The sequence below is a fragment of the Gobius niger genome (assembly GCF_951799975.1).
Source record: "Gobius niger genome assembly, chromosome: 2".
In the NCBI taxonomy this organism is placed as follows: domain Eukaryota; kingdom Metazoa; phylum Chordata; class Actinopteri; order Gobiiformes; family Gobiidae; genus Gobius; species Gobius niger.
In genome coordinates this window covers 60,391-88,140 of record NC_136853.1, presented here as the reverse complement: position 1 = coordinate 88,140, position 27,750 = coordinate 60,391, and the positions used below count along the sequence as shown (strand labels likewise).

At 45.8% G+C, this 27,750-nt stretch overlaps 1 protein-coding gene across 1 annotated transcript; it reads left to right on the top strand.

Annotated features, from left to right (window-relative positions):
* Positions 1 to 427: 427 nt before the first annotated feature.
* Positions 428 to 27,492, top strand: LOC306959949 (uncharacterized protein; the record flags this gene model as incomplete). Its single annotated transcript, XM_079552204.1, has 7 exons — positions 428 to 484; positions 1,145 to 1,575; positions 25,455 to 25,688; positions 25,758 to 26,085; positions 26,299 to 26,444; positions 26,586 to 27,241; positions 27,323 to 27,492. 7 exons carry the CDS (start codon positions 428 to 430, stop codon positions 27,490 to 27,492), a joined length of 2,022 nt encoding a protein of 673 aa, XP_079408330.1.
* Between the last annotated feature and the right edge of the window lie 258 nt (positions 27,493 to 27,750).

The following is a 27,750-nucleotide window of genomic DNA, read 5'->3' as shown; positions in this document are numbered from 1 at the left end:
AATAGAGAATTTAAAATTATTTTATTTATTTATTATTTTTTAGCCAGAGTTTTGTTCCAATTTTTAAGTGTAAATAAATGATTATTCTGGTTTCTGAGAGTCTTTTCTTATTTCTAACGAGTTTTTGGTTTGAGAAACAATCGTCTAATATTGGAGATTTCTTAGGATTTTACAACGAAATTAACGGAGAATCTATCTAAAAGGCGGAAGTTATAGGGAGTTAGGGAGGCTGGGATGGGTCTAAGTAGATTTGGGATTTGATTGAGGGACTTATAATTTATGACGGGAAGCATAGTTTATCCTGGAGTCTTGTGAGGGCCTCCATCGGTCCAAGTGAAAGCACTCCTTCCTTTCCTAGGTCCAGACCAGCCATGACAAAGCATTGCCTTCCGGATTTCGGTCAGGTAGAGGGAATGAGAGCCTAGCCATGTCTGAACATTGCTTCTCCCATCCCAAAGAATGCTCCCAACAAAAGACCTCCAAGGTTCACTGGACCAGCCCCGGTTGAACGTTGCCTTCCAGTTAAATCCCTGGTTTGGAGGGGCCCTCAATGTTGGGGAGAATCCCCAAAAGAAAGGGCTCCTCAGGTGACCCAAAATAACCATGTCCATCTTTGGGGAAAAAATGTGTGAATTATCCACGGCCTGAGCCCTTATTGGACCAGGGGATAACATTTTTTAGAAGGTTTAAAGGGGTTTTGTAGAGCCAGATTAAAAGCGTGCGTAATGCATATGTGCTGTTGCATGGGCGGGGCTAAGCCCCATAGAAAATTGGGCTACATTTAAGGTCCTGATGCCCTGGACCGCCACACCCATAGTGCTGTCCTATAGTCGGAACCTGGGGGGCTGTATACTCACCGCCCTCCTCAATCCACCGGCTGTTCGTTCACACCGCTAGGTATCCCAGCCAGGGTCTAATAAGGGCGCTGCTGTAGGTCGTCTCTCGTCTTGAAAATGTGCGGGGGGAGGGGGGGGGGGGGGGGGGGCCCTGACCCCCGTAGACCCATAGCCCGGAGCGGTGCTGTGTCACTCAGGGCCAGCTCTGCGAACAGTGCCTCCCTGGTGGACAGCAGTTTAGGGTCTAACACGGCAGTCAGTGCCTGCTGCGTAGAGCCCCAAACCCCCGCTCGTAGCTCGGTGTCTAGCCCCCTCCACGGGCTTTCGAGAGGAGCGGACTGTCCCTTGTCAGCGCACCGGGCCAGCCCCGCCAGGCGGTGCACACCGGAGCGCCTCAGGGTAAAGGAGCAGAGGCCAGCGCCGGCACAGCGCCGCCTCCTCCGCCCCCCCAGTCCGCATCCCCTCCACATGAGAGCCATCCGTCCCGTGTCAGCGCTCCGGGCCAGCCCCGCCAGGCGGTGCCTCCCGGAGCGCCTCGGGGTAAAGGAGACGGGGTCCGCTGCGACAGACCGTCGCTTCTCCCGCTCCACCAGACCGCTCCCTCCGCAGCCCGACAGGGAAACCGCTCCGGAGCAGCCGCGCCAAGCAACGCTACTCGGTTAAGTTTCCCTGCTGGAGGGAAAGACACGTGGGTCTTCACGATCTCCTGCGCTCCATACAACGCACAGGCCCAGGAAGGGTTAGGGTTAGGGTTAGGTTTTGGTGTTCTTATTCTTCAAAAGACCAGTCGGTTTTCAGTGCACTGGCAACAGGCCTGCCCAAAAGCTCCTTAATTTCCCTTAGAGCCTGAGAGCAGAGCCTGAGAGCCTGAGAGCAGAGCCTGAGAGCAGAGCCTGAGAGCCTGAGAGCAGAGCCTGAGAGCCTGAGAGCCTGAGAGCAGAGCCTGAGAGCAGAGCCTGAGAGCAGAGCCTGAGAGCAGAGCCTGAGAGCAGAGCCTGAGAGCAGAGCCTGAGAGCCTGAGAGCCTGAGAGCCTGAGAGCAGAGCCTGAGAGCAGAGCCTGAGAGCAGAGCCTGAGAGCCTGAGAGCCTGAGAGCCTGAGAGCAGAGCCTGAGAGCAGAGCCTGAGAGCCTGAGAGCAGAGCCTGAGAGCCTGAGAGCAGAGCCTGAGAGCAGAGCCTGAGAGCAGAGCCTGAGAGCAGAGCCTGAGAGCAGAGCCTGAGAGCAGAGCCTGAGAGCCTGAGAGCCTGAGAGCAGAGCCTGAGAGCCTGAGAGCAGAGCCTGAGAGCAGAGCCTGAGAGCCTGAGAGCAGAGCCTGAGAGCAGAGCCTGAGAGCAGAGCCTGAGAGCAGAGCCTGAGAGCCTGAGAGCCTGAGAGCCTGAGAGCAGAGCCTGAGAGCAGAGCCTGAGAGCCTGAGAGCCTGAGAGCAGAGCCTGAGAGCAGAGCCTGAGAGCAGAGCCTGAGAGCAGAGCCTGAGAGCAGAGCCTGAGAGCAGAGCCTGAGAGCCTGAGAGCCGAGCCTGAGAGCCTGAGAGCAGAGCCTGAGAGCCTGAGAGCAGAGCCTGAGAGCCTGAGAGCAGAGCCTGAGAGCCTGAGAGCAGAGCCTGAGAGCCTGAGAGCAGAGCCTGAGAGCCTGAGAGCAGAGCCTGAGAGCAGAGCCTGAGAGCAGAGCCTGAGAGCAGAGCCTGAGAGCAGAGCCTGAGAGCAGAGCCTGAGAGCAGAGCCTGAGAGCAGAGCCTGAGAGCCTGAGAGCCTGAGAGCCTGAGAGCAGAGCCTGAGAGCAGAGCCTGAGAGCCTGAGAGCAGAGCCTGAGAGCCTGAGAGCAGAGCCTGAGAGCCTGAGAGCAGAGCCTGAGAGCAGAGCCTGAGAGCCTGAGAGCAGAGCCTGAGAGCAGAGCCTGAGAGCCTGAGAGCAGAGCCTGAGAGCCGAGCCTGAGAGCAGAGCCTGAGAGCAGAGCCTGAGAGCCTGAGAGCAGAGCCTGAGAGCAGAGCCTGAGAGCCTGAGAGCCTGAGAGCCTGAGAGCAGAGCCTGAGAGCAGAGCCTGAGAGCCTGAGAGCAGAGCCTGAGAGCAGAGCCTGAGAGCCTGAGAGCAGAGCCTGAGAGCAGAGCCTGAGAGCAGAGCCTGAGAGCCTGAGAGCAGAGCCTGAGAGCCTGAGAGCAGAGCCTGAGAGCCTGAGAGCCTGAGAGCCTGAGAGCAGAGCCTGAGAGCAGAGCCTGAGAGCAGAGCCTGAGAGCCTGAGAGCCTGAGAGCAGAGCCTGAGAGCAGAGCCTGAGAGCCTGAGAGCCTGAGAGCCTGAGAGCAGAGCCTGAGAGCCTGAGAGCCTGAGAGCCTGAGAGCAGAGCCTGAGAGCAGAGCCTGAGAGCAGAGCCTGAGAGCAGAGCCTGAGAGCAGAGCCTGAGAGCCTGAGAGCAGAGCCTGAGAGCCTGAGAGCAGAGCCTGAGAGCAGAGCCTGAGAGCAGAGCCTGAGAGCCTGAGAGCAGAGCCTGAGAGCAGAGCCTGAGAGCAGAGCCTGAGAGCCTGAGAGCAGAGCCTGAGAGCAGAGCCTGAGAGCAGAGCCTGAGAGCCTGAGAGCAGAGCCTGAGAGCAGAGCCTGAGAGCCTGAGAGCCTGAGAGCCTGAGAGCAGAGCCTGAGAGCCTGAGAGCCTGAGAGCCTGAGAGCAGAGCCTGAGAGCAGAGCCTGAGAGCAGAGCCTGAGAGCAGAGCCTGAGAGCCTGAGAGCAGAGCCTGAGAGCAGAGCCTGAGAGCCTGAGAGCCTGAGAGCAGAGCCTGAGAGCAGAGCCTGAGAGCAGAGCCTGAGAGCAGAGCCTGAGAGCCTGAGAGCCTGAGAGCAGAGCCTGAGAGCAGAGCCTGAGAGCAGAGCCTGAGAGCAGAGCCTGAGAGCAGAGCCTGAGAGCCTGAGAGCCTGAGAGCAGAGCCTGAGAGCAGAGCCTGAGAGCAGAGCCTGAGAGCAGAGCCTGAGAGCAGAGCCTGAGAGCAGAGCCTGAGAGCAGAGCCTGAGAGCAGAGCCTGAGAGCAGAGCCTGAGAGCAGAGCCTGAGAGCCTGAGAGCAGAGCCTGAGAGCCTGAGAGCAGAGCCTGAGAGCAGAGCCTGAGAGCAGAGCCTGAGAGCCTGAGAGCCTGAGAGCAGAGCCTGAGAGCAGAGCCTGAGAGCCTGAGAGCCTGAGAGCAGAGCCTGAGAGCAGAGCCTGAGAGCAGAGCCTGAGAGCAGAGCCTGAGAGCAGAGCCTGAGAGCCTGAGAGCCTGAGAGCCTGAGAGCCTGAGAGCCTGAGAGCCTGAGAGCAGAGCCTGAGAGCCTGAGAGCCTGAGAGCAGAGCCTGAGAGCAGAGCCTGAGAGCAGAGCCTGAGAGCCTGAGAGCCTGAGAGCAGAGCCTGAGAGCAGAGCCTGAGAGCAGAGCCTGAGAGCAGAGCCTGAGAGCAGAGCCTGAGAGCAGAGCCTGAGAGCAGAGCCTGAGAGCAGAGCCTGAGAGCCTGAGAGCAGAGCCTGAGAGCAGAGCCTGAGAGCAGAGCCTGAGAGCCTGAGAGCCTGAGAGCCTGAGAGCAGAGCCTGAGAGCAGAGCCTGAGAGCCTGAGAGCCTGAGAGCAGAGCCTGAGAGCAGAGCCTGAGAGCAGAGCCTGAGAGCCTGAGAGCCTGAGAGCAGAGCCTGAGAGCCTGAGAGCAGAGCCTGAGAGCAGAGCCTGAGAGCAGAGCCTGAGAGCCTGAGAGCAGAGCCTGAGAGCCTGAGAGCAGAGCCTGAGAGCCTGAGAGCAGAGCCTGAGAGCAGAGCCTGAGAGCCTGAGAGCCTGAGAGCAGAGCCTGAGAGCCTGAGAGCAGAGCCTGAGAGCAGAGCCTGAGAGCAGAGCCTGAGAGCAGAGCCTGAGAGCAGAGCCTGAGAGCAGAGCCTGAGAGCCTGAGAGCCTGAGAGCCTGAGAGCAGAGCCTGAGAGCAGAGCCTGAGAGCCTGAGAGCCTGAGAGCAGAGCCTGAGAGCCTGAGAGCAGAGCCTGAGAGCCTGAGAGCAGAGCCTGAGAGCAGAGCCTGAGAGCAGAGCCTGAGAGCCTGAGAGCAGAGCCTGAGAGCAGAGCCTGAGAGCAGAGCCTGAGAGCCTGAGAGCAGAGCCTGAGAGCCTGAGAGCAGAGCCTGAGAGCCTGAGAGCAGAGCCTGAGAGCAGAGCCTGAGAGCCTGAGAGCCGAGCCTGAGAGCAGAGCCTGAGAGCAGAGCCTGAGAGCCTGAGAGCCGAGCCTGAGAGCCGAGCCTGAGAGCAGAGCCTGAGAGCAGAGCCTGAGAGCAGAGCCTGAGAGCAGAGCCTGAGAGCCTGAGAGCCGAGCCTGAGAGCCTGAGAGCAGAGCCTGAGAGCCTGAGAGCCGAGCCTGAGAGCCGAGCCTGAGAGCCTGAGAGCAGAGCCTGAGAGCAGAGCCTGAGAGCAGAGCCTGAGAGCAGAGCCTGAGAGCAGAGCCTGAGAGCAGAGCCTGAGAGCCTGAGAGCCTGAGAGCCTGAGAGCAGAGCCTGAGAGCAGAGCCTGAGAGCCTGAGAGCAGAGCCTGAGAGCAGAGCCTGAGAGCAGAGCCTGAGAGCCTGAGAGCAGAGCCTGAGAGCCTGAGAGCAGAGCCTGAGAGCAGAGCCTGAGAGCAGAGCCTGAGAGCCTGAGAGCAGAGCCTGAGAGCAGAGCCTGAGAGCAGAGCCTGAGAGCCTGAGAGCAGAGCCTGAGAGCAGAGCCTGAGAGCAGAGCCTGAGAGCAGAGCCTGAGAGCAGAGCCTGAGAGCCTGAGAGCAGAGCCTGAGAGCAGAGCCTGAGAGCCTGAGAGCAGAGCCTGAGAGCCGAGCCTGAGAGCAGAGCCTGAGAGCAGAGCCTGAGAGCAGAGCCTGAGAGCCTGAGAGCAGAGCCTGAGAGCAGAGCCTGAGAGCCTGAGAGCAGAGCCTGAGAGCAGAGCCTGAGAGCCTGAGAGCCTGAGAGCAGAGCCTGAGAGCAGAGCCTGAGAGCAGAGCCTGAGAGCAGAGCCTGAGAGCCTGAGAGCCTGAGAGCAGAGCCTGAGAGCAGAGCCTGAGAGCCTGAGAGCCTGAGAGCAGAGCCTGAGAGCCTGAGAGCAGAGCCTGAGAGCCTGAGAGCAGAGCCTGAGAGCCTGAGAGCCTGAGAGCAGAGCCTGAGAGCAGAGCCTGAGAGCAGAGCCTGAGAGCAGAGCCTGAGAGCCTGAGAGCCTGAGAGCAGAGCCTGAGAGCAGAGCCTGAGAGCAGAGCCTGAGAGCAGAGCCTGAGAGCAGAGCCTGAGAGCAGAGCCTGAGAGCAGAGCCTGAGAGCAGAGCCTGAGAGCCTGAGAGCCTGAGAGCAGAGCCTGAGAGCAGAGCCTGAGAGCAGAGCCTGAGAGCAGAGCCTGAGAGCAGAGCCTGAGAGCAGAGCCTGAGAGCAGAGCCTGAGAGCAGAGCCTGAGAGCCTGAGAGCAGAGCCTGAGAGCAGAGCCTGAGAGCAGAGCCTGAGAGCCTGAGAGCCTGAGAGCCTGAGAGCAGAGCCTGAGAGCAGAGCCTGAGAGCCTGAGAGCCTGAGAGCAGAGCCTGAGAGCAGAGCCTGAGAGCAGAGCCTGAGAGCAGAGCCTGAGAGCAGAGCCTGAGAGCAGAGCCTGAGAGCAGAGCCTGAGAGCCTGAGAGCCTGAGAGCCTGAGAGCCTGAGAGCCTGAGAGCCTGAGAGCAGAGCCTGAGAGCCTGAGAGCCTGAGAGCAGAGCCTGAGAGCAGAGCCTGAGAGCAGAGCCTGAGAGCAGAGCCTGAGAGCCTGAGAGCCTGAGAGCAGAGCCTGAGAGCAGAGCCTGAGAGCAGAGCCTGAGAGCAGAGCCTGAGAGCAGAGCCTGAGAGCAGAGCCTGAGAGCAGAGCCTGAGAGCAGAGCCTGAGAGCCTGAGAGCAGAGCCTGAGAGCAGAGCCTGAGAGCAGAGCCTGAGAGCCTGAGAGCCTGAGAGCCTGAGAGCAGAGCCTGAGAGCAGAGCCTGAGAGCCTGAGAGCCTGAGAGCAGAGCCTGAGAGCAGAGCCTGAGAGCAGAGCCTGAGAGCAGAGCCTGAGAGCCTGAGAGCCTGAGAGCAGAGCCTGAGAGCCTGAGAGCAGAGCCTGAGAGCAGAGCCTGAGAGCAGAGCCTGAGAGCCTGAGAGCAGAGCCTGAGAGCCTGAGAGCAGAGCCTGAGAGCCTGAGAGCAGAGCCTGAGAGCAGAGCCTGAGAGCAGAGCCTGAGAGCCTGAGAGCCTGAGAGCAGAGCCTGAGAGCCTGAGAGCAGAGCCTGAGAGCAGAGCCTGAGAGCCTGAGAGCAGAGCCCCCATATATAGGACTGGCCTGGGACAGGACGTGACACACGGGGCAACAACCAAAATAAAATACACTTGCCAAAACAAGACAGACAACCCAAAGACACTGCCAGGTATGACCAACGAGCAAACCAACAAGAACTACGGCCAGCGCCAATTCTCCAGGATATACCATGAACCATAACCCTGTTACATAGGCACTTTAAAGGGAACAGTCCAGGACTTGGGATCTTTATGAATCTTTGGCAGCAAATAAAATTGCCGTTGCCGTGGTTCAGGGGAACCCAGGAGAAAATTCCTCTGTTTAGCAGAGATGAATTTTTCCCTGTGGAGGTGCAGAACGATGCTCCTCACTTTCTGTGAGGTTGCCTGTTGCAGACTTTGTGGTATCGGTTTATAGTAGGTCAAATTAGACAGTTGTCTGTTTGCTTCTAAAAGATATTGAGATTTATCCATGATGACAATCTTAGAGCCTTTATCGGCTGGTTTAATAATAATATTGACATTGTCTATCAAAGATTTCACCACAGCTGCGTACTTTTTATCCTGTTCACTGAACGGCGTGAAACCAGGCATGAAATTGTTCAAACACTCCACATCTTTTCGAATCAAAGTTTTGGTCTCTATTTCGAGTTGTTCCCACGAGGGTTCCCAAGTTGACGGGTTGACAAACTGGACAATCTCCCCGTCGGTTTCCTGAAAGTATTCAGCCAGTTTTATTCTCCTATGGTAACAGAACAGATCCTTCCTCAACTGTTCCCTGTTAAACGCGTCCGGTCGAGGAATGAAGGTTAAACCCTTACTCAACAGATCCGCCTGGGCCCTCCCAGAGGAAAGAGAATACAGAAAAGAGATCTCAAAATGGTTTCAAGTTTGGCTCCTAGACAAACTTGAAACCATTTTGAGCCTTGTATAAGTCTTAAGCGTATTGCTCCTGTTTCTCATCTTTTTCTCCGAGCAACAAGGCCAACAAAAGCTCAGTTTGGACTCCAGTGGAGATATGACAAAGATCTCACTTTTACCTTAACCTAGTCTCAATGTCACTCCTGTCTACTTCTTAATTTGGTCTCATGGAAAGAAACCGGTGAGATTTCAGACTGAACTCAAAATAGTCTCATGCCGATATCCTTGGTCATGGTGTTAGGCATGCAGATATTTTGATTTCAAATCGTTTGGAACTAAGACTTAGAGATGTCAGATGATATCAGGAATAAAGTGTGTGAACGTTTAAAGATCTAATATCAGTTACCAGCCTTACTCAGCTCTCTTATTTGAAAAAGCAGCTAAAAGGAGCGTTGCTCTTAGGTGCTCAGACATGCATGTGTGGCAGAGCTGATGATGTGAACTTCTACCTCAGTAGCCAATCACAACATTCAAATGGAGTAAATGTAGTTTGTGAATTAACAAACCACTCGTTTTTAGGCACAAAAGGATGGTTTTGTTAGTTACCCCTAAAATGTCTAATAATAATATAGACAGTAACATGTAGACAATACAATTTCAACATCCATTTAAGCAGTTTATCAGCAAAAAATAAGTTGATCTGGTGTCTAGTTGCTCTTTAAGTAGTGATATATCCGTTTTCAGTCATATCAGAACATTTTAGAAATGTGTTGCTCAAACCATATTGAAAATATCTTAAAACAATTAGTCACCCAGAAAATCATGTCCATTAATTTGCAATTTATTGAGAACACAGCAATAATCATTTTAGAGGTCCCTTTCAAGTTTGTTTGGGAAATGTGCAACAAAGACAATGCCAGGCATTGAGGACAGATCAATAAACATTAACTTGCCCAAAATATTTTCAAGGGAAACAACTGTTCTTTTTACAGGCATCTCCATTAGACTGACAATATGAAAGCATGTTCCACCTGTCTGAGTGTCATGTAACAGGTTTCTACCAGTAACAGAGAATTCATTGACAATTGCAAGATGTATTTCATTGTACAAAAACAATAGTTCAATCTGCCCATATTTAATCTGAGCCCCGTCCTTAAATAACACTGTACAATTATTTCTCCGCTTGGCTTTTACATACTTTTTGGAAGTGTAAAGTGTTTTTCCTATTTGTGCCCTGTTAAAAGCCTTGACAATACAATGCTCCCCTATAGTCTGTTGCAGAAGGTGCAGAAGATCAGCATTTAGGCATAGACTGTATGATGCCCCAGTCATTGACACACTCTTGGCAGAATTTCTTTGATAACCACTATCACCAATCATTTTAGCCAAGAAATCTGCTGCAAGACTATTAAGCTTAATGGTTTGTGTGATACAGGGAAGATTTTGTACAATTTTCACAGCCCTCACCATTTGAATTGGAATATTTTGGGTGCCATGTATAAGTCGGAGCAAGTGGCCATTTTTGTCCTCAAAATGAAAGCAAGAATGTGTCCATAGAGGACCAAGATGTCTTACACCATCTGCTAAATGAACAAGCAGATGCATTGTGGCCGTCATATATCGTTCACCGTAAAGGACATTAATTTGTGAACAAAAATTCCACAGCAGTCTTTCAGCGTGATCTACTTGTGCAGGTGTTATAGTTTCCATAAGTAGAATGAAGACGGCCTCACTAAGAAGCAGGAAGTGGTTGTAATAGAGGTCCAATAGAATTCCACGAAATACAGCAGGTCCAAAATACAACAAAATTGACCGATACTCCGATGCTTTGAAGAACATTCGATGAGAGAACACTGAACGTGGAAATCTTATGAAAAATGTTGGACGAATTTCATTCATTCTTTTATCAACTTCTTTGACTGACCTTGCCATACTAAAATCACAGCGAGAAAACTCAGTGGAAAACCACAGAAACATCAGTGTTCGCATAACTCCTAATAATACACAGTGCATGTAGTCTATAGCTGTGCCGAGCACTAGATCATAGCTCTTTAGTCTGCTTAGATACGTGGGTCCTTTCACTCCTTGGACAACGCTATCGGACTCATATGCTACTTTAGCATGTTCTATGAAGCTGTTGTGGGTGCGAGGAGGGCCTTTTGGGTCGTCAGTTTGAAAAGGAAACGCATGTACATGGCCTCTCTCTCCTGTTTTTACAGTTTTCCCCGGCTGTTCACATTTTTGGCATCCAAACCTTCCATTGAATTGAACTGTGTTAAGCACCATAGACTTAGCCGGTAAATCACACGTTCCTGCAATAGTGAAAACCTTGCATGTAAAGGGCAACTGTGCTCCTGCAAATTTCACTGTAGTTCCATCTTCTTGTAACTTGTTCAGAGTTCCCACCAGAGGTTCCAGAAATGTTAGCATAGAAGGCTTAGAATCCCCAAACCAAAGTCCTGCAAAGATCATATTCTCTCGTTTTGTGCGTTGAACAAAGCTCAATTCATTTATAACACAATAAAAAGGCCAAACTGAAAACTTAGATGACTTGAAGATGGGTATTCCGTCTGTGTTCCAGGTAAGAGAAATATTTTTGGGATCAGAAAGAGGCCCATTACATTGTACAAGCTTCTGATAAATCTCACCATCATAAATGTCCTCTATTGTGTCATACCTTTTTTTCTGTCTTTTGAACCTAAACATAAGCTCTTCCTCAAACCCATCTTTAGCAAACAATGATCTTAGTTGTGCTTCGATAGAAACTTCAATAAAATGGGAGGTGGCACCTTCTTTTGTTAGATCAGCTGCACAGGACTTGCAATTTGGGTCTGAACTTTCCATTGAAACAAAACAAACACTACAATATTTGTGCAACAGCAAAGAGGAAGATGATGAACTATCAAAAAACTCTTTAAATTTCTGTAGATTTTGAAGGCATTCAGTCTGTACATCAGGAGGACAGTGTACACTAATAAGTTTGATCAAGTCATTCAATGCCTTTCCTGTTAATTTGTGTCTGGTGGCAAATGTCATAATGAGAATAAGGCTTTCCGCAATAGACATTGGTGCATTGGTATAAAGGGGGCCATTTTTGGAGTCCTCACAGGCACTAAATTCCCCATCCTCCTGTGAATCACACTCAGAGGTGTCCTCATAGACAAAAGGGTCATCAAAGTGTTGCTCATTCTCTGCATATTCTGTCTGGTGATCCGGTGTGCTCATGGATTCAGTCTCGGACGAAGGGATGGGTGACTCCGTTGAAGACTCTGCAGGGAAGTCATCTTCACCATCCTCAGTAGTAGTTGAAGCCTCATGTGCTGCTGCTTCCACAAGTTGTTCCTCATCTGTAGAGTCTAAGAATTATATATACAAAAATAAATAAATATCATAGTACAGTGAGGCTACACAATAATTTGTTTTTTAAATGTACCTGTAGATTCCTGTGATTGAATGGCTTGCTACAGGGAAAAATGAAAGATTATATTAATAATCCACATTTATGAATAGAAATACAATTAAGAGATAGGGAGATATTAAGATCATTCTGTCTAAAACATAGTGTAGTCCAGGATCATACATTCAAGGACAAAATACCAAAATGAGTACCACCAGTGTTGGAGAGAATAGTTTGAAATTGTATTCAGTTACAGAACACTCTGAATACTTTTGTAGTATTCAGCTACTTTGCCAAATCAGTGTATTGTACTGTATTCGGAATACTATCACCTTGAGTTGCATTATATTTTTGAATAAATATGCTGAGTGATTCAAAATATACAGAACCAACTATTACGTTTGACCAATCAGATCACAGTTCACATGACTCGCATGGGCATTATGTTAAGGCGGTTTAAAAAGGTTTATTTTAGTACGAAAGTCGGATAATCAGTATTTTTTTTTACATTTTAATGTAAAAATGCTTGTCCTAGTGGGACATGGCCTAGTGGAAGACCCAGGACACGCTGGTGGGACTATGTCTCCGAGCTGGTGTGGTGTTGTCTCGGGGTCCCCCCAGAACAGCTGGAGGAGGTGTGTGTGGACCGGGAAGTCTGGGCATCTCTGCTGAGACTGCTGCCCCCGCGACCCGGCCCCGGATAAAGCGGAAGAAAATGGATGGATGGATTTTAATGAATGTTTAGCTTCTAATTTTACGACTATGAATATTGCAATGTATTTCCTTTGGCATTTGAGAAGCAACTATGAAATACTCTCAAATGAGATAGTATTTGTACCTGAATACAGTTACACAAAATTAGTATTCTGAATACATATTTTAGTATTGTATTTAATGTATTTAGTTACTCTCCAAAACTGGTACCACTAATCCCAAAACAGGGTGGGAACTGCCGTTATAGATTACCTTTTTCCTGTATCTCTTCGATGCCTGTTCTTCAGACTTTACTTTTCTTCTCCACCGAGGATCAGGCTGCTTGTGTGTCATTTTTTTCAAAGCTTGTTTTGGATATCTATGAATTAGAAAGAAAAAAAAAAGATTAGGCAAGATATTACACAATTAATGTAGGCAATGATTTAAGGATACTTCCATTTTTTTCCTTTAATGTTACATTATTCTCCAAGTATTATGTGTACACTTATTTATTCCCTCATTGCAACTCGTGTGTAAAATACAGGCATTTGTACAGGTTCAACTCCAAGGAGGCGCGTGTCAAATGAGCAGCAACTCAGGTAAGTCGATTATTACGTACCAATTTTTTTTGTCAAGAATAATGAAACACGTAAATTGAACAGATCAATCATAAGCAGTTGTGATGGTTATCATGAAAAGACAGTGTATCTCCAGGTTTGGTAACATTAAATTCAAGAGTTTAATATTAATACCCTTTTAATGCCATTGTAGGCCAATTACATATGTAATATTAGGTCATTTAAAGAAAATAATAAATAAAATACAGCTAGAGAAAATCAGAGTATAAACTTGCGCACGGATTTACTTAGGAACTAGTATACTTGACAAGAAACATCGCTAAAATCAAATGACAATGGTAAGACCCATGCACAGGAAATATAGTACGTTTTTGCATACATTTTTTTTTTTTTTTTTACCATTTAAGACCTTGGGACTACGCTGCAGGTAGTTCGTTCTTATACGGTAATAAAATAAACTACAGTCCGTCACCTACTCGCGTCCCTGTGGAAACGTGTCTCCAGGGTTAACTTTAGTTCCGCCAAGCCAAAGAACGCCCCAACGTTAATCATTAAAATAAATATATACAAAGATGTTGAAACGGTACACCATGTTACCGACCAGAACATACTAAAATAATGGGGCGTCTCATTCGTCCTAGGAGATTGAACTCTGAGCTGGAAAATTCCTTTTTCGGACAAGCAGAAAGCCAGCAGTTGAATTGGAAGTATTTCTTAATGGCATCCCTCATTTTAGCAACCCGATTTTAATAACCCGATCAGTCTGGCTCTATTTGTGATGTGTTAAATTGTAACAAATCAAAGTTACACTACAAAGTAGGAGTAGTTTGGCATCCGCACAGTGAAGTGAAGATATTACTGCGCGGATTTCGAACTACTCCTGGTATTATTATGTCTTGCAATATAGTTCCCCCTTCTACCCGTTTAGAAAATCCACATTGTTTAATTTTGTGTAATTATACTTTGTAGTGGAACACTTCACGTAACCATATTTAAATAGGGAAAACATGGAAGAGCTTGGTAGCTTCTATCTTGACCTGTTTTGGAGCTATAGAGGAGAGAGGGAGAGGTTAAATGCTAACGCCGTCTGCGCTGTGTTTACGTGACTGAAGGCACGGAGGAAGATCAGACAGGTCCTAAAGAACTTGTCAAAGCTAAGGTAAGAACATTTCTCAGTATGGAAAAACGATGGCCTATTCCTTTTAACAGCGCGATAGTGCGGCGTGCCTTCCATTGTGCAGAGGCAGGAGAAATTACTCTTATACTCCTCTAAGGCGTCCAGGACGTTGATCTTGGCATAAAATGTTTAGCTCACTGTCTAGCAGCTGGACATTGCCATGTGGTCTCTTACAGCGATGATCCGTGCAATGCGCACAAACTGTCTTTTTTTTTTTTTAATGATGTAGAAAAAGGGTGCACTGTATAGGCCAAAAAAAAGTGATTTTCTTGTTGCCAAGTTTTTAAATAAAGGCCTTTGTTGATAATTTTATGTGTGATTATTTTAAACAGTATTATTTCTCCATTGTATCTCTTTTATTATAGCACTCTTTAATGGCTCCATGGTGGACCAATATGAGCAACAGCAACAATTTCTCACCTATGTCTCTAATAGAGCTTATTTTGTTTTCTCCCTTATTGCTCCTAGTGAATTTTAGGAGAAACAAACAAGAAATTAATCAGACAAATCTGAAACTAGTTTGAGATCAAAATGAGAGACTCAATGTTGTCTCCTGAGTTTAAAAAAAGACAAACTTGAGCCAGAAAATTTTCCTCTGGGTAGTGCTCATCAGTGGGATTTGACAATGCTATTCTCCCCAAAAAACACTCTTATTTGAAGATTCAACTCTCCAAATATAATATGTGCTTCAGGAGTTGCTTCTATAAAAAGTCCAGTAAGAACTTGCATTTTGAGGCCTGCCATACGTTCTGGGACAGGTGAAACGTGTCCCCGGTGGGATCAGGTGTCTTTGCTTTTCTGCTCTGAAGGATTGATGAAATTCATATTTTGACACACTTTTCAAGTATGTTACACAACATACTTGGGTCTATTAGAATATTTTCGTCCCGTCTCGTTCTGACCACCAGAAAGCCAAGTAGCCAACCGAGCGTCCGACAGAGTCAGCGCTTTAGAATCTGATCTATTAGCTATTTAGAGGGAGAGGGGCTGAATTTTGTGCTATTCGCACTTTATTTGACCCTTTAACACACTCCTAAATCATGAAAATGGCGAGCGAAAAAGCGCCGCCGTTTGAAAACGATACGCCCGACAGACACCAAACCTATACCCACGCGCTCGTCTCATGACCCTTAATAACATATTGTGGCGAAAGCGTTCAAAACCAAGTAGAACAAAATCCTCTCTGCTGTTCAAGTCATAATGGAGATGGTGTTAGAGGACTTGCCCCTGACCCCATCTCCAAAGCCTGTTTTGACAACAGCCAATTAACTCTCATGGGGGTCCTAGGTAAAATCAAACACTGGTTTATGGTACAGGGCCCTAATGACATTCTCTACCCCGAAAATGGTGCCCCTGGGGTCAAAGGTCAAGGCGCGGGAGAGAAAAAGCAAGCGGCTTGGCATAACGCTCATCGGTGCGATTTGACCTTGTCTTTCTACACATAAAACACTCTTCTTTGAAGATTCAACCCTCAAATTACAATATGTGCTTTGGGACTATTGGACGAGTGGTGGGTACGAGCGAATTTAACCTACTCCAACGTTAAAGGGGTCAAACGGGCTCTGACAGTGGTCAGGTCCGTTTTCGGAGCCTTCTGGGTGTCCTGCACGGGATTGTCATTGCTTTTTGGCCACAGATTCTAAAGTAAGGCCTGCCGTACGTTCTGGGACAGGTGAAACGTGTCCCCTGTCGGATCAGGTGTCTTTGCTTTTCTGCTTTGATGGATTGATGACATTAATCTTTTAACACACTTTTCAAGTATGTTACACATCATACTTGGGTCTATTTGAATATTTTCGTCCCGTCTCGTTCTGACCACCAGAAAGCCAAGTAGCCTACCGAGCGTCTGACAGAGTCGCAGCTTTAGATTCTGATCTATTAGCTATTTAGAGGGAGAGGGGCTGAATTTTGGACAATAGGGCTGGAAAGCGGAAGTGCGAGATTTTGCGAGATTTCCGCCCGCGGATACAAACAAACAACACGCGCCGGTTGTACTGTTCTGAGATCGCCCACTTCTTGATGGCTTTTTCTATATTGTTTTGGACAAATTTCGTCTCTGGGACGAAAAAATTGAGTGAGCGGTCGGAACTAGCTGTGAACTCTGGCCATGTCCTGAAGTTTGAATATGAAGAGGAGATGAGAAAGGTGCAGGGCCGTGTTCAAGCTAGTATGCGGGACCGGAGTTATCGTGTAAATGTAAGTTCATACATTGTAAATAGAAATATGTTTTGTAGTATTTTATACGATAACCTTTTCGCATTGTAGATTACGCTTGGTGATAACTACATTGTTGAAGACAGCAATTGTGATTGTGTCAATGGGCTTCTGTTTTATTGTTCGGGTAAGTACGTAATGCCTGTATATATACTGTATGTGTCACCCATGTCTATATTTTTATAATGCTAGATACAAGAATGTCAGCAAAACGGACATCAAAGCATCATGGATTCAGCGACCCAAAAGTGCCCCACCAACACAGACACTAACCATGGAAGAGCTGTTTCCAGCCCCACCAAAGTTGTCAAATTACAGGTGATACACAATGGGATTGAAGCATGTGTTGCATATGTAAGCATATTCTGTGTGTCCACATGTCAGTCAAGTGTAGTATGTACAGATGTTCTAACAATAAGTATTGTATGTTAGGGCAACATCAAGACCTGTTGAGTGTTCCGATGTCACCTTTCTCTGTGACAAGTTGAAAGAACTTGGTCGTTTTTCAGGTTACCATGAATTAAGTTGTCAGTTGTCCTGTTTTATCTGCATTGTTGATGTTTTTTTGTTGTATTGTATTGTTTATGTCCCATTATATGTTTGTATTTTATTATTGTCTTATTATTATTGTTTGTCTATTTGTAATGTTTAAGATTTTAAGTGGACCATCTGTTATGTGCATGTACATGCACATAACAGATTAAACGCCAGACAAGAGGACCTATCTATATGTAAGTACAATGCATTTTGCACATACCCCCCCCCCCCCCACTCCCCTGTTAGGGTGGTGGGGAAGCCCCGCAGCTGTGGATCCACTACCCTAGACCCCTTTTATATACTTGGTATTTCCAATACTTCATGTAATAATATACAATATAATATTGTACATTATTGCGTGAAGTATTGAAATATAACATGGTAATTGTAGGTCTACCAAAGTACAATTACCATGTTATTTATAAGAGTATTAAAACAAATCAACAGAACTACTGTTTCTTTCTATATTAGCGATGCACTGGATGTTGTCCCCTGAACCTGCAGTCCCACAGCTTGATGTCCCATGTGTGGAGGACTTGTTGCTCTCAGACAGTTATTTGGAGTCTACGAACAAAATCCAATGGCTCAAAGACAAAATGGCAATGACGCCTGAACAAATACAGCAGGTTGGTACATTTGTAGGTTTCAGACAAGGCACACATGATTCATGTTTACATTTGCAGGTACAGTGGTCCCCCGGCATTAAAACACCCTCTATATATAATTTACCAACAAAGATGTTTTTAATGTTGTCTGATAAGCAGATTTCCTAGTACATAACCCTTCTGAAAAGACCTTAAGGGGTCTTAACAGCAGATCATAACAAAAGGGACACCTGCATCACAACAAGGATAATATGTGCAGTTTTTGTATTGCAGGTGGCACAACTTACTGCTGGACAAAGAGACAATCACCTCTGGGCACTGGTGAGAAAAAATCGATTGACCGCATCAAATTTTGGTTCAGCATTGGCAGCTTTGAGAAGGAACAGGTGTAGCATGTGGGTGACCTATTGCCCTCTTCACCGTGGTTACCGCATTCCAGAGATGACCAAAAACCCCCACTTCAAGACCCAGACCATTTTATGGTTTTCACTTCCTGTCTTGTGAATGGCGGTTCAGGACAAAATTAAGACTGTGACGATCTATCCTGTAACCTTCAAAACCAGAGAGGAGAACTCTCTATTGACCTTCGAATTGGACTAAAGACTGAATCTCAAACTTCTGATTTGAGTAATAATCCAATTCTTTAATTCATGGACAGTGAGAATGAACTCAACCAATCTGTTCTAATGATGAATTCTTCCCCAGGTGAACAAAGATGCAATGTACAAACATACTGTCCAAATGTTGTTTGGAAAGTTGTGAAGTTGTTAATGTGTTTATCGCAATAGAAATGTATTTCTTGAATTCTCTCCCAAAGACATTCCCACTTGGGATCGTCATATCGAGTTACGGACTGAATCGATTGGTCGAATCCACGGAGAAGAAGGGGCCGCCCCCTTGGTATAAAGGAAGCAGAGATAGCCAGAACTCTTCCTCTTCTTTTTAAAACGCGCTTCTGAGAGGGTTGGAGAAGGAGAGACGGCCGGATGACATCCCCCGCTGAACTCTGACCTCTCCTTTGTCTCAGATGCACCACAAGAACTTTAAGTTTGAGCCCGTCGTTTGACGTGATTTGTAACTACCAGTTACTTCTTTTAAGAACATTTGCATTTTTCCTACAAGACAACAACATTTTTGATCGCTGAGCTTTCAGCGAAACCAATTTGAGTCTAGCTGGTCAATCCAAACCCCAAGGCCCCGAGGAGCTGGAGAGAGAGACCCCAGCCTCGCCTGCCTCAGCTGAGATAGCCATCCGAGAGAAACCACAGGCCGTCGGACACCAGGACTTTGGAAGCCGGACCACAGTTGGAGTGGAAAGCCTTTCTCTCACGGTCGTAAGCGCATCTCATAGACCTGGCTCAATAAGACTCACATAACCTCTAACCACCTTACTGACTTTCAGATACAATTTTAGAACATTTTATCTGATTATTCATCCTGTTAAGGTTCCAAGTTATTCTGTTTGCACTTTAATATTTAATGCCGTCTGTTAATTGATTTTGATCATTAAACCTCCATAAACCACAGTTTGCTTTGGTAATGTCTGTGTTTATTATTCCAGAATAAGGGTCCATGTGTACGTCCAAGACCTCATTTCCTTCAGATAAATCTGTAGTTTAGCCTCCTATTCTTACTTTTATTTTGTTCGCTTGTCGAACTGGTGCCCCGTTAAATCTTAAGGCTAATCTACAACCAATTAATTAATTAATATACAAATTAATTGATTAATAAACCCTTGTACCCTACACAGGTAACTTATATATTCTATCTATCTATCTCTATCTGTCTATCTATCTATCTGTCTATCTGTCTATCTGTCTATCTATCTATCTGTCTGTGTCTTAGGTTTCCACCATCCCTCTTCAAGAAAATCATGTGCTCATACAATCTGTCAAAGAAAGATGCAATCATGTGGGGTACTAACAACGAAGCTGTTGCACGGGCAAAGTATTGCTCTTTTGGAGATGCAGTTGTTGAAGAGACTGGTAAGTAATATATTTTCTAACTGATCATGCTAATTTAAACATTATTAAATGAGCTGTACAGTAATACAGATAATCAATGGTAAGATATGTACATGTACGATTGGCAATCCATTTGTTTGTGTTATTTCAGGTGTGTGGCTGCATCCAAGTGGAGTTTTGGGGGCCAGTCCAGATGGCATCATACATCGGCCCGCCACACACAACTACACACATCAACTTCCAGCTCTTGCCCGTCAGCTGGAAGCGATGCGACTTGCGCCTGAGATTCTGGAGATAAAGTGTCCATTCACCTCCCGAGATATGACCATTGAAGAGGCCATCAACATGTCTAAAGATTTCTGTTTGGGTAGCTGAACACATGAACAAAAACATGTTGCACTACACATGTATCTGTTGTCAGTGTTGGGGAGAATACTTTGAAATTGTATGCAGTTAATGAATCGTGAATACTTGAAATGTATTATATAATGTATTCCGCTACTTTGTCTAGTGAGGGTAGGTACTGTATGTTGAATACTTTGAATACTTTGACATTGATTGTCATTATATTCATGTGTAAGTATGGCGTATAATTAAAAAAAATTAAGACTACGATTGTTGGAACACCAATTACCATTAATTAGGAACTCACAAACTCTCTTGGCAAATGCACATGAGCAGCAGATACGGCATCATGTGACGCACATGTGCACTATTTGAACTTTATATGCCGTTTAAATATTCATTTTATTTTAGGAGGAAAAACATGTGAACATTAAAAGTTCTTAATGTGCAATATGGAGCTTTAAATGTAATGATTAAGACTGGGAAGTATTCCCCTGATAATTGGAAAGTAACTATTCTAAATACTCTCAAATGAAAGTGAAACTTTACCAGAATATAGTTACTCAAAATGAGTATTCTAAATACATGTATTTAGTTACTCCCCAACACTGTCTATTGTACTCAAGTTCATTTTTTTTATGATTATGATGATCAGAGTTCCAGAAGCACGGTGACCAGCAATTATTCAAACTCAAGGAGGACCATCCCTACTATGATCAGGCCAACTGCACATACTAAACAAGTCTGCCTGCCATTTTGTTGTTTGGACAACAAAAGACATCGCTATTATTCGGATAGTGCAAGACAGTACATGGACACCAAACATGGATAAACTTATTGACTTTATTTTAACAAGATGCTGCATGTTTTTCAACAGTAAGACAGAAACAAGAGATTGATTAGTTGATCTTTTGAACGTGACATTGTTACAACAGTTAAATACAAATTCACAATGTTCACAAACTATGTTGCCTTATTAAACTGAGAAAAGCTACCGTCATTGTTATTTTTTTGTTTGATTTCTGAAACCTGGGGTGAGTTAAACATCTTACTAATGGGTTGTGTTCATGTAAGATTTTATTTCAGTTGGAGGGCAGGGCCAATACGTTTCTATGGGAGAAAAACTGCTTTTGAAAGAAATGTCCCATAATTTTCCCTGATTCACAAATCTGCCACATCATTCTTATGGGTGAAAGTTCTTCCTAATGACCAACATCACGCACATGTTTTTCAATATGGTCACCACTTTTAGACACATTTATACCACAGTCCACATGTGATGGAAGAGAGGACTTTGAACATTGTGACACTTTTTGTTTCATGTGATTTGGCCCAGGAATTACACAGAAATTGTAAAACTAAAATAAGACATTTTAAACTATAAGATCCTTAGAATGTTTTGATCTAACGTGAAGTTTTGAAATTTCTTGCAAGCTATACTATATTACTCTGGATTCCAATTCTCTGCAATTTCAGCGATCATAGGTTCTTGAAAGTTAACAAGCATTGAGCACACCTGAAAGAGCTTTGTGCTGATATGACGAAACTGTTGAGGGATGTGGTCCAGTATCTGAAAATTCTTTATTCTCTCGTTCACTCTCTCCACATGAATACGTGATCTTGCGATCTTCCTGCAAGCCTGGACTTCCGCAGGGGTATACTGTCCCTTCTCTTTCAGGAATGGGGGGATATTAAGGTGTACTCCAGAAGGAAGCAAAGGATGAATGATAAATCCCTTGTCAGCAAGGATCAAATCACCTGGAGACAGTAGCTGGAGCATCTGGCTGTGCTTAAATTGACTATGTAGAAACCATATTTTCTAGTCAAAAGGATGTTTGTAACGACCTTCTGAGATGCACAGCTGCTGCTTGTGCTGTTAATTGGCTTCAATCCTAGTACTTCACAAAATGTGCAAATTCCAATGCCAAAAGCAGTGTAAGCTGTCAGGATGGCCGAGCGGTCTAAGGCGCCAGACTCAAGGTGAAGGCTTTCCCAAGCAAGGGGACTTCTGGTCTCCGAATGGAGGCGTGGGTTCAAATCCCACTCCTGACACAGAGATCTTGTTGCTCACAGTAGAGCATTATGCCAGAGCCTTTCATGTGCGTTGGCTATTGGATCAGCGTTACTCGGAAGGACATGTATTTCATGAGGCGTTAAGCTTGCTTGGAATCTCCTCATCGGTTTTTGGTGACAAGTAATCACATAGACAGACGCCCAAATCTTTGAATGTTCTGATGATCCTTGTCCAGTTTGCTAGGAATCTCCCTGTTATTTTTCTATTGCATTGGATTGCCTGTGATGATCAGAGACAGAGCAAGCTTGGGGCCCATCAAAGTCTTTGCAGAATATCCTTTCCCTCACTGCATCAAGGCCTTTCAGATTACCAGCGCCAAGTCGCAGCCAAATGCCTACGAAAATGTTTCTGCCCAGTTTCGAACCGGGGACCTTTCACGTGTTAGGCGAATGTGATTACCACTACACTACAGAAACCATGAATTCTTATCAGAGGAACTATACCAAAGAAACTCAAGAGCAGAAAAAAAAGAGTCTTCTTTATGCTTAGAATGGCCTAGCAATTCAAGGCGCAAGAATGAAAGTTAACTTCCTGAATGCAGTCTGGCCTACAAGCGGGGTAAAGGTACAAATCCCGATCTGAATGTTTCACTTTTGGTTTCTGAAATGCACAACTCTTGGCATGTTCACAATCACCATTTCACTAGCATAGACTCAATGAACAAGTCCATTGAGTCTCTCTCCTTCTGCATCCCAGTTGCGTACAGTAGATGCATCCGAGCGCTTCCCCTTCAGTTGAGCTCAGGCGTAGACGTACTAGATGAAGTGTGGCACTCATTGAAATACTTTTCAATTAATAATTCAACTCAAGAGTGTTGTTGGGGGACATAACACAAGTCTAGCTCTGTTGTAACATTTTTCACAATGTTTCAATATCACGCAGAAAATCAATGTGAGCTAAGTTGCCATATTTGGTTCCTTGCCCTTCAGTGGTAAAACAAAATGACTGTAAACAAAGTTACCGTATTTACTTGATTGAAATGTACCATGCATTTAGCCAGACTTCGTTTTTTGTCAGACTTCAGAGAAAACAGAAAGTTTTCTTGGTCAAATGCCACGGAGGTGGGATCTGTGCTGTCGGGTGATCTCCTCTGATTGGCTGAGTGAGGACCGCGCGCTTCTTTACATTACTGATGTGCAGCAGAGGCCATGTGTAAAGTGTGCAGAGATGACCAAAAGTAGTCACTTACCCTATAAAGGGTTAATGACGCTTGCCCGGCTGGCTCTACCCGACGGGGGTACGACTGTATATGGCGACCAATCACCTTTGAGATTCAATCTTTCCTTGGCCAATCAGGCAGGCGGGTCAATAATTCAATAGCCTATCATCTAGAGGCGTCCATTATTTGCTGCCCAATCGCAGGGCGAGCCGACTTTATCCCGCCTACTCGGCCCGGCACGGTCATTTAAATGATGTTGGATGCTGAGGCTGCCTCTGATGCTGATTCTCTGAATGTAGAACGCCGAACGCATCCTTCTTACTCCTTCTGCTCGTCACGATTTCGGTAAGAACTATTCCTTTCTGTCTATTTTCGTGTAGGACTTAGCTAGCCCGTTTTCTGCCGCTAAAAGCACTTTTTGTATTGTCGATCAGCCAATGTTGTATACAAACTTTTACCGTAGGTGCGCACTGCGCACTACTACGAGCAGTACTTACTGCTACAGTAGCTACGTAGCTTAATATTAAGTAGATGAAAAATGTAACACTCTACCCTGTCACCAAATACAATTGAGCATGTGTTGATGTCATATTCATCCAAGCGCACAAAATTGTTTATGGTTTATTTGTAGGCAAATAGCGCACTTTTGCGCCAAAATAATCCGCCTTTTTTTTTGATAGACTATCAAAGCTATAGCCATACAATCTATGGTAACAAAACAGTAAAAACATGAATAATAATAATGAATAATAGAATACAATATAGATCTAATAGTGTTTGACTGGTCTGCTAGAGTTATTGACAGGATTGAGCTGGTGTGTTACATATCATTTGTTGCATACATGTTTGATGCATGTCTGTGTAATCTTCATTTCGGGCCCTTGCCATGACAACTTAACGTAATTACACTATAACATGATAAAAACTGCTTAACTGTCATTACAGAAAATGTCCAAACAACAATTTAAAAGCCACAAGGCTATGGACGACACTGAGTGGCTGAAGCGGCTCAGGTCTTTTGCCTCCACTGGTGTCTGGCCATCAGATGCAGGCAACCGACCTGCTCCAAGGCAAAAGAGGTGGTACAGTCTGTATCAGAAGGTATGTAGGAAAAGTATCAAAAAGTAGACTTATTATATTTTCAATATGTATGAGCATCAAACAAGAACTTAAATATAAGTAAGTGGCATCATTTGGTTTGTTTACAGATAGAGAAGTGCCCTATGCAGCTGAGAGGCCAGCAGACACTTTTCTCCCAGCCACAGAGGTGTTTGTGTGGATTTCATCCTCATAAGGTAGGCTACTTTGGCCTCTTTCAGCTTAACTACAGCTGATGCAATCTGCACACAATATAAAGATGTGGTATGTCTTAACATTAATGTATTCTTGGACAATTTCTGTTGTTTCTGTCTGGGTTGGTTTGGCAACAGGTCTGCTCCGCAGCAGAGGAAATGGCGTAGCAGGTAAAAGAAGGTCATAAGGTTAAAACTAACTACCACTAATAACTAAATAAAACAACACACATCTGAATTTGTCACGTCATTTGCATGAAAGGGATTCTCATACGTTATTGTTTATACTATTAACTATTACTAGTTCTATAGAATAGAACAGTAGTATTGTGCTTTCTTTAAATCACTGGTGACTGTGTCCATCTTCTAAGTCATCTGTCATCTGTCTTTCTTGGGAATTCTACAGTATACAGTGGGGAAAAAAAGTATTTGGTCAGTTTCCCATAGACTTTCTTTTGGATTTTGGTCAAATACTTTTTTTCCCCCACTGTATATGCACTGTTTTATACATTTTTGTTATGCAGCAGCAAGTGCCAACAGCCTCATCTAGACCCACAAGCAGTGCAGACCAATCAACCAGTGGTGCATGTAGCTCCCTAATGGTATGTAGATTTTACAGCTTTATGTGAGAATTTGTGTGAAAATTCATAAAAGAAATATTTTTTTATTCTTTTCATATTTCAGCTCCCACCCACTGCTCCAGTAGAGCGTCCCGCAGGTGTCTCTACACCAGCAAGTCCGGTGAAAAGGCCCAAGCTCACCCTTGCTTCGGTGCATATGAAGGCATGTGTTTTAAAATGGTTCACGATTGTCATATTAATAATTCTCTTTAAAGTTTGAAAGGCCCAGATTTGGTGGAAAGCATGTGGACAGTGCAAAGCCAAATGTCAATGTTGGACGGAAAGCTCATGTAAGTAATCAATATTTTCTATTTCTTTGCTACTAATGACACCATTTTTTAATCTTGTATTTTTAGACTCATTCAGCCACTGCTACAAATGCAGCTGCCAGTGTGTGTGAGGCTCCAGTGCCAGCAGGTGGTCCTCCTCAAACCATCTCTCCACAACAGCCTCCAAGTGAGGAATCGTTCTTTCTCGCTCCTCCATTAACGCCTCCAAAACAACGGCATCGGCCAGCAGAGGGTCAGAGTTTTGGAGTGAATGTGGTAAAACTTTTCACTTGTTACTAAGTTTGGTTAATTTTTTTAATTATTATTATTTATTTATTTTGACCTGTCCTTCTCTGTGTCTACAGAGTGCATTTCAGCCTGGGCACTCTGCTGAACTTCCTCTCCTGTGGCCTAAAAGCATGCCCCTGGAGGATCAGCAATGGGTCTCCACAGCATTGTTCAGAGTTGGTGCTCGTGGGAAGTTGGAGCTCCAGGACCATCTCCAATTGTGGTATTTCCCTCCTCAGCCATCCCTTATTTACCACCAGGCACCAACATCAGCCAGATTTTTTGCCCATCCTATGCTGCTGTGGATGCCTTATAGGCTGTGGAAAGTCAGGCTGCTGTGTGCGGACCCAGCCTGTAAAAGCCCTCTGAGTAGTGGAGGTCTTCACAGGCGGGTGTGTCAGGTCCTTGACATTGACCGCTTTTACAACATGGTCACAGAGACTCTGATTTGCTCCAAGTGCCGCCGCAGCTACCTGTCTTGGAATAGGGAAATACTTCAGCAGCTGGACATGGCCCACCGCTCTGAGTTTAGGGTCATTCTTACTCGCCGGTATGTTGCATTTATAGGTGATTTTGTCAGTTGTTTATCCATGTATACATGATTTATTTATTATTACAGATATGCCTGTGACATCAGGGTGATACGCCTCCTACGGGAACGTGGTCTGGGGAATGGCCCTGTCCGACTGATTGGCCAATTGAAAGAGAACCACAGTGAAGAGTGGATGAAAAGGGTGGCGCGGTATACCAGCGAGTGTGCTTCTTTTACCAGCAAAAGTTGCCTGATGCCGTCAACATTTGAAGAGCCTCCCCAACCTGTGGCAATTCCCAGCTATAAGTGGCTTTCAGTGGTGTACAGCCAAGACATCCTGTTCAGGCTGGAGGATATCAAGGCTAGTATCACCTCCACTTATGGATCCATCTTAAAACTGGATTCCACCAGAAAGGTACATCTTTAATTTATGCTGATTGTTTTTCTATTTAAATTTAAATAGAAATGGAACCTCAAATTAACAAACAATTAAACAGTAGGGAAGGAATAACACAAGAATTACATTGCAGACATAGCCACTAAATTATTTTTTAAGACATCACACGCATAAGCTCTATAATCATGCAATACAACCACTGAAGGTGTTTAATACATATGTTTGTTTTAGATCACCAAAAAGCTCTCGGGTCCGGCAAAAGGCACTGCACAGTGGCTGACATCAGTCGGCAACGAGATGGGTCAAGTGCTCATCAGTGTCATGACTGCTGGTGAGGGACCAGGTTTGGATCTCATGGCAGCTGGCTTGGTAGACAGGTATGTTTCCTGTAATACATTTGCAGCTACATGAAATTAAACTTGTCCTTAGTTTAGAATTTACTATTTACAATTTGTCATTGTAATTTACTATTGTTTGATGATGAACATTTCATTATTTTTGATCATTATTTATCGCAGGTATAAAGCTGCAGGTGTAGAGTCTCCTGTTGCTCTCTATGTGGACTGTGGCTGCTGCAAGGATGTGGGTGAGACCAAGCTGAAGGCCAGATTTGGTGGATGGCCTGACTTGATTGTGCGCCTCGACATCTGGCACTTTATGCGGCGCTTGGCTGTGGGATGCACCACTGATGCACACCAGCTCTACCCCACTTTCATGGCTCGCATGTCAGCATGTATATTTGAGTGGGATGCTGCTGATGTGAACAAGCTGAGAGAGGCAAAAAGAGCACAGCTAAAGGAGCAAGGCCTGGTCGCTCTGACGGAGAAGCAGCTGGATCGGCACATTAAAAAAGAAGAGTTGGAGCTGCACTGCAGGAGGAGGACTCGTGGAGAAGAGCAAACCATCCGGCTGTTGGACCAGCTCATCAGTGAGCTCATCAGTGACAGGGGTAAGGATGCCCTTGGTGTTCCTCTTCTGGACCCCATCAGAATGCAGCACATCTGGCGTGTTCAGAAGAGACATGCGAAGTGCATTCAGGACCCACCTGGTGTGGCACTGTACACCCAGACAGGCACCATCACCAAGGGAGGAATCCAACTGCAGACACTGCGCTGTGCCAGAGGCTCCACATCTTTGGAGTCATTCCACTGTCACTTACACCGGTTCATTCCAGGTACGTGCAACTCAATAATGTTTATGTTTAACACAAATACTCTCCCTTATTCCATTCTGATGTTTTTTGTATTTACTTTAGGAAACAGTGCAAACTCGCTCAACTTCCAGATCTACCTCCTAGATGGGCTTCATCGCTGGAACCACAACAGGGCAGCAGCTGCTCTGGAGGCAGAGGCCTCTGGAGGCAGAGGCCTCTGGCCTGCGCACATACTCGGGCGAGCTGGCTCACAGTGTGAATACCGATTATGAGAAGGTTTTTGGCAGGAAGCTGATTCCTTCTTTTACACCACCCGCAAAGTTCACAGGTATTCATATGTAATGTTGTATGTTTATGCCCATAGTTCTTTCTCTGTCTCTGTGGTCTCATTGGTTTTGCATTTTCAGGTGAACTGATTGGACTGCAGTACCTGTTGAGGCAGAACAATGAACCTCTACAGTGTATGGCGCCAGACTCCGAGGAGGCAAATACACTGCTGGAGCACATGGAAGAGCCGGTAGAGACTGATG